Source organism: Pristiophorus japonicus, unplaced genomic scaffold (assembly GCF_044704955.1).
Source record: "Pristiophorus japonicus isolate sPriJap1 unplaced genomic scaffold, sPriJap1.hap1 HAP1_SCAFFOLD_356, whole genome shotgun sequence".
In the NCBI taxonomy this organism is placed as follows: domain Eukaryota; kingdom Metazoa; phylum Chordata; class Chondrichthyes; family Pristiophoridae; genus Pristiophorus; species Pristiophorus japonicus.
In genome coordinates, this window is record NW_027253391.1 from 159283 (window position 1) to 171240 (window position 11958).

The 11958-nt window shown below is 45.8% G+C and overlaps 1 protein-coding gene across 1 annotated transcript; it reads right to left on the reverse strand.

The window, feature by feature from the left end:
- Positions 1-1062: 1062 nt before the first annotated feature.
- LOC139250235 (probable G-protein coupled receptor 139) lies at positions 1063-5503 on the reverse strand. Its single transcript, XM_070872729.1, has 3 exons — positions 5420-5503; positions 5155-5368; positions 1063-1955 (listed from the first exon to the last, which is right to left on the reverse strand). Exons 1-3 carry the CDS (start codon positions 5501-5503, stop codon positions 1063-1065), a joined length of 1191 nt encoding a protein of 396 aa, XP_070728830.1.
- Positions 5504-11958: the final 6455 nt, after the last annotated feature.

Genomic DNA, 11958 nt, shown 5'->3' on the forward strand with positions numbered 1-11958 from the left:
GGCCCCACACAGGGAGCCCCGTGTAGATGGGAGTGAGTGAGAGAGTGAGTGAGTGAGTGGATATTCACCCAGATCACAGGCCCCACACAGGGAGCCCCGTGTAGATGGGAGTGAGTGAGTGAGTGAGTGAGTGTGTTGATAGTCACCCAGATCACAGGCCCCACACAGGGAGCCCCATGTAGATGGGAGTGAGTGAGTGAGGGAGTGAGTGGATAGTCACCCAGATCACAGGCCCCACACAGGGAGCCCCGTGTAGATGGGAGTGAGTGAGTGAGTGAGTGAGTGAGTGGATATTCACCCAGATCATAGGCCCCACACAGGGAGCCCCGTGTAGATGGGAGTCAGTCAGTGAGTGAATGTGTTGATATTCACCCAGATCACAGGCCCCACACAGGGAGCCCCGTGTACATGGGAGTGAGTGAGTGAGTGAGTGAGTGAGTGAGTGAGTGAGTGAGTGAGTGAGTGAGTGAGTGAGTGAGTGAGTGAGTGAGTGAGTGAGTGAGTGAATGTGTTGATAGTCACTCAAATCACAGGCCCCACACAGGGAGCCCCGTGTAGATGGGAGTGAGTGAGAGAGTGAGTGAGTGGATATTCACCCAGATCACAGGCCCCACACAGGGAGCCCCGTGTAGATGGGAGTGAGTGAGTGAGTGAGTGAGTGAGTGAGTGAGTGAGTGAGTGGATATTCACCCAGATCACAGGCCCCACACAGGGAGCCCCGTGTAGATGGGAGTGAGTGAGTGAGTGTGTTGATAGTCACCCAAATCACAGGCCCCACACAGGGAGCCCCATGTAGATGGGAGTGAATGAGTGAGGGAGTGAGTGGATAGTCACCCAGATCACAGGCCCCACACAGGGAGCCCCGTGCAGATGGGAGTGAGTGAGTGAGGGAGTGAGTGGATATTCACCCAGATCACAGGCCCCACACAGGGAACCCCGTGTAGATGGGAGTGAGTCAGTGAGTGAGTGAGTACCCCGATCACTGGCCCCGCGGAAATCACCCCTTGCAGATAATATTAGACACATTAAGTTGAACGGTTGCAACATCTCCAGCTTTTCACATCATTTAATGAATTTTACAAAGAAAGTAAAGGGGTATTTCACCACATTCTTGAACTGCTCTCTGAACTTGGTCTGGGACACGGCATAAATGCCCGTGTTTGTGCAGCAACTCAGGAGCTGGAGCATAAATCCTATTTCTTGTACATGCAAATGTAGATAGACAGATTGAAACCCCAACCAGGCCATCCGGTTCCATATAGAAAACACCAGAAACACTGACCATAACAGAATGAAATTCCCAGATATAACAAGCAGTAAAATGATGGATTTCCAGCGGCTCTCCATCTCCGGGTCTCTGGGACTATCCCCGTGGCGGGGACCCCGGAGTCTCCTGCGGGCTCTGCTCAACACTAAAATGTATCTGACGGTGAGAGCATTGAGCAGCAGGATCAGAACAAATGGCACACATGGGTTTAGAATGTAATGCAGGATCTCGATAACTAGCCAGACAGGTGAGTCCTCAAGTGCTGCATAACAAAACCAGGGGCTGTTAATAAGGGAATACCAACCTGTCAACATGAAATACCAGGTGATGTCCTTTAAACAGTTCAGCACGGTCGCTGTTCCTAGAACCACAGCTGCTGTTCGCTCAGTGCAATATTTCGTTTTCAGCTTCTGGCAACAAATGGCAACAAATCGGTCAAAGGTGAATGTGACGGTGAACCAGGCAGAACAGTCTGTGGCTGCATAAAGCAGGAAACCGTGGATATTACACACGTGGAAGGACCACAAAAAATCAAACTGTTCACTATAAACAATGGGAATGTGCCTCAGTATCAGGTCGAGGATAACCACCAGGAGATCCGCCACTGCCATGGCCACCAGGTAGCGAGTGACACATTTGGAGAGGCCGCACTTTTCCCGGGACAGGATCCCAATCGTCAGTATGTTAACTGTAAGGAAGGGAAATAAACAGGGAAATTATTCATCAGGTTGGAAAGCAGCAGTTTAATGGAATTCGTGATGAAATATGCAAACCATTAGCGACATTCCATGATATAATCTAATGATTTAACCCGTGGAGCTGAATACAGGGTTTATTGTGAGAGACATCAATAATACATTATGGAATCAATAAATTAAATCGGAATAAATACAACAGGAATGTAACAGATGTTAGATCAATGAGGGATTAAATGATAAGCCCAGTAGGCAAAAGCACCACCCGAGGTACCAGGGACACAAAGGACGGGAATCTCCCAGGGAGCCTTCGTGTCCTGGGATCCTTGGAGCAGAGAAGGTTAGGAAGAGCTTTGATAGAATTGATCAAAATCATGAGATAAATTTCTCGGCCCATTTGTTTCCTTCTTAACAAGCCTGGGTGACTGGTCCCGCATTTCTAAAGTGTGAATGTCCCTGTCTCATAAAAATCCTGTGTGGCTTGTCCTGCCTCTGTAACAAACCTGTGTGGTTGGCCGTTCTCTCTGAGGAAACCTTTGTGACTAGTCCTGTCCCGTTAAAAAGCCGCTGTGACTAGTCCTGTCCCGTTAAAAAGCTGCTGTGACTGGCCCTGTCCCGTTAAAAAGCCGCTGTGACTGGTACTATCCCGTTAAAAAGCCGCTGTGACTAGTCCTGTCCCATTAAAAAGCTGCTGTGACTGGCCCTGTCCCGTTAAAAATCCGCTGTGACTAGTCCTGTCCCATTAAAAAGCCGCTGTGACTAGTCCTGTCCCGTTAAAACGCCGCTGTGACTTGTCCTGTCCCGTTAAAAAACCGCTGTGACTGGTCCTATCCCGTTAAAAAGCCGCTGTGACTAGACCTGTCCCGTTAAAAAGCCGCTGTGACTAGTCCTGTCCCGTTAAAACGCCGCTGTGACTTGTCCTGTCCCGTTAAAAAACCGCTGTGACTTGTCCTGTCCCGTTAAAAAGCCGCTGTGACTAGTCCTGTCCCATTAAAAAGCCGCTGTGACTGGTCCTGTCTCTTACAAAGGCCTGTGGGGCTGCCCCTATCTCTTTATAAAGACTGACTGGTCCTGTCTTTTTTAAGTCTGTGTGACTGGCCTTGTCCTTTTAAAACGCCTGTGTGACTGGTCCAGTATCTCTAAAGTGCCTGTGTGAAAGATTCTGACTCATAACAATCGTGTGTGGCATGTCCTGCCTCTCTCAAGCCTGTGTGACTGGCCTTCTCTTTAAGGAAATCTTTGTGACTGGTCCTGTCTCGTTAAAAACAGGTATGATGTTCCTATCCCTTTAAAAAATTACAGGGCTACTGCTTCTGTCTCTTTAAAAAGCCTGTGTGACTGGTCGTGCATCTGCAGAAATGCCTGTGCGAACGTTGCTGCTTAATTAAAAATCCTGTGTCGCTGGTCCTCTCTGTAAAAAGCCTGCCTGAATGTTTCTGTCTCTGAGAAACCTGGGCGACTGGTTCGGTATAAAGCCTGTTTGATTGGTTCTTTCTCATTAAAATGCCCGGGTTGCTGGTCCAGCAAGGTTTTCCTTGACGTTACTTGAAAATATAGTTTCAGACCCGCTCTCAGCTTTCCTAATTTCTTTTTAATTTCAACCCTGCACTGTCTATACTCCTCTAGGACTCCTACAGTATTTAGCCCTCGATATCAGACACAAGATTTCCTTCTTATTCTACCATGTATGTCCCTCGACATCCTGGGGCTCTAGATTTAGTAGTCTCATCCTTTTCCTTTGTGGGAACATGTTTGCTCTGACCCCTCATTATCTCCTCCTTGAATGCTGCTCACTGCTCTGACACTGATTTCCTTTCAAATAGCTGTTTCCAGAACACTTTTGCTGAATAATATCTCAGCTTAGTACAAATGGCCTTTCTCCAAGTGAGCACATTAGTACCTGGTCTATCTTTATATTAAATCTCCCCTTATGGAAAATGATATTCCAAATTATGATGGGTTTTCTAAGATAAGTCCAAGCTATTTCAAGTGCCAGAATGGCGGTAATCAACGGACACAGATTTATGGTAATTAGCTAAAGGACCAGAGGAGAGTTTAGGGAAATGTTCTATCCAAAGTGAATTTTGGTGATCTGGAATAGACTGTCTAAAAACGTGGTGTAAGCCGTTTCAACAGAAACTTTCAAAAGGAAATTGGATAATTAGTTGAAGGGGATGTTTTTACAGGGATGTAGCTAAAGAATAGGACTAATTAGATAGTTATTTCAAAGAGGCGGCACAGACTCGACAGGTCAAATGGTCTCCTTCCGTACTGCACATTCTATCAGTCTACGGCCAGCGAGGCAGAGGAGTGAGGCAGACACCGAGACCGAGAGACAGAGAGACACAGAAGTGGTAAAGAAAGATGGACAGAAAGACTGAGAGGTACAGAGGCAAATATATTAACTTTAAAAAGGAAAATGTATAAATATATTAAGAATGAAATACATTAAGAATTTGCAGGACTATGGTCGAGGTAGAGAGGAATGGGACGAATTACAAGGCTAAGGCCATGGAGGATTTGAATACAAGGATGAGAATATGTAGGTCAGCGAGTACAGGGGTGATGGGCGATCACGACTTGGTGCGAGTTAGTGTAAAGGCAGCAGAGTTTAGGATGAGCTTGAAGGCTGACACTGGGAGGCCAGCCAGGAGACTATTGGAATAGCCCAGTCTGGATTTAACAAAGGCGCGGAGGAGGGTTTATGCGGCAGAAGGGCTGAGGCTGGGTGGAGACGAGCGATATTATGGAGGTTGTAGTCGGCAGGACTGGTGATGTAGATAATGTCTGGTCAGATCTGTTTTAAAGAGAACGCTGAGCTCGTGAACAGTCTGTTTCCACCTCAAACATTATCCAGGGAGGGGGACTGAGTCAGTAGATAGAGAATGGAGTTCAGGACCAGGATCAAAAATAGCAGCATTGTCTTCCTAAAATTTACATGACAAAAGCAGTAATATGGTGAAGCTTGGTTTACAAACCTAATTGCTGGATATAGAGACTTCCCGAAGACACAAATGCATCAAAAATATGTAAATTACAGTACTGTGGTTAAACCTGGTTTGTAGATTTAATAGCTGGATACAGAGACTTACCCAGAATAACAATTGCCACAAGGATGGGAGAGTAAATGACAAGATAAATAATGCAGTAAAGCACGGATGACAGAATTAATAGCTGGATAGAGATACTTACCAGGAATGCCAACAGCAGCAAGCAGGGGATAGTAAAAGTGTTGAATAATCTGAATTGCTAATTTTATCCGCATTTCTAATGACAGTACACCATAATATCGATAAAGAATGTCAATCTCCCACGAGAACATTCGGTCCACTGTTGTCATGTTCCAATCTATTGTTCTCAGATTCTGATCCACTGTTGTCATGTTCCAATCGACTGTTCTCAGATTCTGATCCACTGTTGTCACGTTCCAATCTATTGTTCTCAGATTCTGATCCACTGTTGTCACGTTCCAATCTATTGTTCTCAGATTCTGATCCACTGTTGTCACGTTCCAATCTATTGTTCTCAGATTCCAGTCCATCGTTGCAACATTGCAATCTCCAATTCTCAGATTCCGCCTGCCACTCTGTGGAGCAGCGGGATTCTCCCTGTCCATGCCCGAGATCATGCTCTTACTGACACCCTGTGATAACGCTTTGAAAGGAGTCCCTTAGTAATAGTGGGGAAACCCTCCACTGATGCAATTAGGAGACTGATTAATTACAGTCACCGAACAAACAGCTACATTTATCCCAGGGAGATTGACATTAGTTACTCAGCTTCAGTTAACCCCTTCCAAGCCAACACTTTTTTGTACCATAGTAAAGTAGAAAGGTTACCCAATCTGTATGGGATGTATGGGGATCTGTATGGGATGTATGGGGATTGGTGAGGGAAGGAATGGTGGAAATAGCACAGTATCTGGTCAGAATCGTTCCCTCCTACTTGGATACTGGGGGATTGGAAATATCACACACTTTAACGGTGAGAGGGACGAACCCTGTAACTACAGGCCAGTCAGCATAAAGCTGTTGGTGGGGAAACTTCTAGAGGCCATATTCTGGGGAAAATTATTTTATCCGTTCCTGCGATTTGAGCGTCGTGGCAAGGCCGACATTTATTGCCCATCCCTAATTGTCCCTTGAGAAGATGGTGGTGATCCGCCTTCTCGAACCATAGAAACATAGAAATTAGGTGCAGGAATTGGCCATTCGGCCCTTCGAGCCGGCACCACCATTCAATAAGATCATGGCTGATCATTCACCTTAGTACCCCTTTACTGCTTTCTCTCCATACCCCTTGATCTCTTTAGCCGTAAGGGCCATCACAAATACATCTTACTGGCACCTCCATAACATTGCCCGTCTCCACTCCTCCCTCAAGCCACCTTCCGCCTCTGTCACCTTTAGACTCAGTTATTCCAATGTCCCCCTGGCCGACATCTCCTTCTCTGCCCACTGTGAACTTCTGATCATCCAAACCTCTGCTGCCTGTGCGCGACTGGTTCACCAGACTGTTTCCCGGGATGGCAGGACTGACATATGAGGAGAGACTGGATCGACTGGGCCTGTATTCACTGGAGTTGAGAAGAATGAGAGGGGATTTCAGAAACATAAAATTCTGACAGGACTGGACAGGTTAGATGCAGGAAGAATGTTCCCGATGTTGGGGAAGTCCAGAACCAGGGGTCACAGTCTAGGGATAAGGGATAGGCCATTTAGGACCGAGATGAGGAAAAACCGCTTCACTCAGAATTGTGAACCTGTGGAATTCCCTACTGCAGAGAGTTGTTGATGCCAGTTCATTGGATATATTCAAGAGGGAGTTAGATATGGCCCTTATGGCTAAAGGGATCAAGGGGTATGGAGAGAAAGCAGGAAAGGTGTACTGAGGTGAATGATCAGCCATGACCTTATTGACTGGTTGTCCAGGCTCAAAGGGCCAAATGGCCTACCCCTGCACCTATTTTCTATGTTTCTATCCAGCTCAGCTATCGTTCGTGTGCTCGTTCACCTGTAGTGGTTGCCTGGCGTCGAACATGACTAAATTAAATTCTCTGTTTATATCCCATCATAGCCTCAGCACTGCCCATCTCAGTAAACTCTTTCAGCTGTACAGCCCTCCTGCAACCCTGATTTACCTGTTCCTCTAACGCTGGCCACTTACTTACCTCCCCCGCCTTCACTAGCGGTGGCCGAGTATTCAGCCCCATAAGGCTCTCGGCCCGAAGGGCACTGTGGAAATCATTTGTGCAAATGCACCAAGGGGTACCAAAGTGGGACAAAATACTGAAACAAATGCAACAGCTCAGTACGGTAAAATCATAGAATGAATTCAAATTCAGATTCAAAGACTGCAAATTTTACTAATATGTCACAACTGATTTCATGAAAGTTCATTGATTTTAACAAGTACTCAGTATTTCATTACATGAACATCGCACATTGTTTATGCGAAGTAGTCAGTCACCAAAAAGGTAAGTGATATGCGATTTCACAGAGTGTATTTCACGTCTGAGAATCACAATGTTTGAATGTGTGTTTACAGAATGTCAGAAACTGGGAATCAGAAGTACCAAGGATGCAGCCAGAGTTGAAGTTTATTGGGATTTAAGATCCTGATGCACTGACACCATACAACGCCTCGATTTCAAAATTATTGCCTCGTAATGCAGGGAAACAAACTTCAGTTAAACGACACAAGATTCAACACAAATATCACCAAATGAGTGGATCTGTTAGTAATTATCTAAGGACCGTGACATTTAATTTTGATCCATCTGAGCACGTAAGGATTTTACAGCCTTTATCAGATCTTCAAATACAGTTCACTGAAAGTCATATACGTTAATTTCAACAAATCATATTTAATAGCTAGGTAGCAGATCATAAACAGAAAATATATTCCGGCAGTATATCAAATTAATTTCCAACACCCAACATTTCAACTGGAAATGGGACAGAAACCTCAGTTTAAATCGACAATGGTTAGACATTTACACCTGTAGGCCCCAAGTTTCCACACGCGGCAAAACAAGCGCCCCTCCGAGCTGGGCGCCCGTTTTTCGCGCCGGAAACGGCGCCTGAAAAAAAACGCGCTATACTCGAGCGCTTTGCAGCTCGATGTCAGCTTGGCGCGGCGCCCAGGGGGCGGAGCCTACCACTCACGCCGATTTTGTACGTAGGAGGGGGCGGGTACCATTTAAATGAGTTTTTTTCGTGCCGGCAACCCTGTGCGTTGGAGCGTTCGCCCACGCGCAGTGTGAAGGAAACATTGGCACTCGGCCATTTTTGTAGTTCCTTGTAGCTGTTCAATTTTCAACATTTTTTAATAAAAGCACATTGCCCTTCCATGATCAGCACTGAGGCTTCTTGCAGCAGTGAGAAGGTGCAGGAAGCCTCAGAAGTTGAGGCAGCCGTTTCCCGACGGGCCCGACCGACGGCAGGGGGGCCTCCCTCTCCCCCGCCCCCCCCCCCCCGTCGGGAATGGCTGCCTCAACTTCTGAGGCTTCCTGCAGCCTCCTCACTGCCTCCCCCCCCCCCTGCCGTCGGGAATGGCTGCCTCAACTTGTGAGGCTTCCTGCAGCCTTCTCCCTGCCTGAAGCACTTTCACACAGGTAGGAACATGGTTTATAAATTTGCTTATAAATTTTTATTCAGGTTGAATTATTTGTATAATATTTGTATAAGTATAACTAAGGATTTATTGTAGAATGTAATGACTTCCCTTCCCCCCCTCCCCCTCCCACCTCGTTCCGGGCGCCTAATTTGTAACCTGCGCCTGATTTTTTAATGTGTAGACAAGGTTTTTTCAGGCCTACAAAAATCTTCACTTGCTCCATTCTAAGTTAGTTTGGAGTACGTTTTCACTGTGGAAACTTTCAAAACAGGCGTCAGTGGCCGGACTCGCCCCCTTTTCAAAAAGAAATTCTGTTCAAAAGTGAAACTGTTCCACATGACTAGAACTGCAGAAAACTTAAATGTGGAGAATTGCGATTTCTAAGGTACTCCGTTCTCCACCAGTTGCTCCGAAAAATCAGGAGCAAATCGTGTGGAAACTTGGGGCCACAGTTTCCTGCACTGGGAAATCGGGAATTATTGCAGCTGCAAATGTTTAAAAATATTCACAGTCCTGAACATTAAAGCAAGAATGATGTTCAGGGTCTTCAATCTGCTGGTAAAAAGGTTCCAATCTAGTATGGTGTGGGGTATTATCCCCAGGGTACAGACACACACTGGCCAATCTAGTGTGGTGTGGGGTATTATCCGGGGTACAGCTGTGGGGTCTCACACAGCGGGCAGCTCCTGTGTAAACCAGGGGCAGTGAACCCAGGAATTCCCGATAATCCGCCCCCTGTGAGAGGCCCAGCTCTGGGAGGGACCTGCAAAAATTCCTCAAACACTGTCGGGCCAGTTCCACCTGGAATACATATAGAGCCAGTTTAATGGGGAATAAAGTGAGGAACTCTCCTCCCCTATGAACTCAGAGTACAGGGACATGTACGAGATAGAACACACTCCTTGTTACATACAATTCTGGGGGACGGATTTTACTACAGAAGTTAGTGCTGTTTCACAACTTAACTCACCACGAGATATCATAGAGGAATATAATGCACAGTATAAAGTACAGGGAATCACCGCTTTAATATTTACTTCGGGGAAAATCTCCACATTCCTTGATTGAAGGACCTGCAGAAACATAGAAAATAGGTCCAGCAGTCGGCCATTCGGTCCTTCGAGCCTGCACCAACATTCAATATCATGGCTGATCATTCCCTCAGTACCCCTTTCCTGCTTTCTCTCCATACCCTTTGATCCCTTTCGCCATAAGGGCGACATCTAACTCCCTTTTGAATATATCTAATGACTTGGACTCAACAACTTTGTGGTAGAGAATTCCACAGGTTCACAATTCTCTGGGGGAAAAGTTTCTCCTCATCTCGGAAATAAGACAAGTTGGTGAAACATGACATTTCCGGTCACAGATCCGGGAGGGCAATTCTGATCATCAGGTAATTGGACTGGATGGAGGGAAAATTAAAGGCTTCACGCAGACAGCACTTATATTAATACATTTACTGATGGTCCCTGATTATGAGGAGTTGGACAGAGTGAGATTATTTCCCAGTGACACGCAGCGTCAGGGAATACAGTTCAGGTAATTGCCACCTCGGTAACAAAGGATTAACAACTATTTTCTGCTCAGCATCTTCCCTGTCGCCCACGCTGCTCGGGAATCATGAGGTAAGCAGGGTGGAAGATGAATGGCCATGGAATCATATCCTTACTTGTGTAAGGGCAAGATCAATCATCAAGGATGTTATCTAGCTATTGTGAAGGCCCTGAGCTGGCTAAACAAGAGGTATGCTTAAAACCACATGTACACATAAAACACCACGATGACCTCGCGCTCAACTGAGCAGTGAAAAAAATCCCAAGAGGAACTAATATAACCATATAATATAAGCTGAGTGACTCCTGGAAGGGAACAAATGGGTATTCGATCACGCATTGGTACAACCAATCACGTCACCGTTAAGGACGATCTACGAGGATACATGAGCCAATACCTGAGTAATTAAGGTGCAATCTGAACAGATCAGAGGAGATCCTATCAGGCGGCTGAAAAGTGAAATACTCTTCCTACACATGCCGAAATAAAAGATCGTTGAAACTTATCCAAGATATCCGTCTGTTGAAGCCAGGCTTGCAGAGGAGAAGGGCGATTCTCCTCACAATTGCTGTGGTCGGCAGGATTATAGACTGAGCTGAAATAATGTGGCAGCTTTTGTGGCGAATACCTTTTAAATGCGACCTACAAGTTAGAGCTGAAACATAAGAACATAAGAATTAGGAACAGGAGTAGGCCATCTAGCCCCTCGAGCCTGCTCCCCCATTCAACAAGATCATGGCTGATCTGGCCGTGGACTCAGCTCCACTTACCCGCCCGCTCCCCGTAACCCTTAATGGTTAAAAATCTATCTATCTGTGACTTGAATACATTCAATGAGCTAGCCTCAACTGCTTCCTCTGTGTCCTCTACACAACCCGCTTTCCCACTAATCTTTGTGTCATCTGCAAATTTTGTTACACTGCACTCTGTCCCCTCTTCCAGGTCATCTATTTATATTGTAAATAGTTGTGGTCCCATCACCGATCCCTGTGGCACACCACTAACCACCGATTTCCAACCCGAAAAGAACCCATTTATCCCGACTCTCTGCTTTCTGTTCGCCAGCCAATTCTCTATCCATGCTAATACATTTCCTCTGACTCCGCGTACCTCTATCTTCTGCAGTAACCTTTTGTGTGGCACCTTATCGAATGCCTTTTGGAAATCTAAATACACCACATCCATCGGTACACCTCTATCCACCATGCTCGTTATATCCTCAAAGAATTCTAGTAAATTAGTTGAACATGATTTCCCCTTCATGAATCCATGTTGCGTCTGCTTGCTTGCACTATTCCTATCTAGATGTCACGCTATTTCTTCCTTAATGATAGTTTCAAGCATTTTCCCCATTACAGATGTTAAACTAACCGGCCTATAGTTACCTGCCTTTTGTCTGACCCCTTTTTTACACAGAGCTGTTACATTAGCTGCTTTCCAATCCGCTGGTACCTCCCCAGAGTCCAGAGAATTTTGGTAGATTATTACGAATGCATCTGCTATAACTTCCGCCATCACTTTTAATACCCTGAGGTGCATTTCATCAGGACCAGGGGACTTGTCTACCTTGAGTCCCATTAGCCTGTCCAGCACTACCCCCCTAGTGATAGTGATTGTCTCAAGGTCCTCCCTTCCCACATTCCTGTGACCAGCAATTTTTGGCATGGTTTTTGTTTCTTCCAATGTGAAGACAGAAGCAAAATAATTGTTTAAGATCTCAGCCATTTCCCATTATTAAATCCCCCTTCTCATCTTCTACGGGACCAACATTTACTTTAGTCACTCTTTTCCGTTTTATATATCTGTAAAAGCTTTTACTAT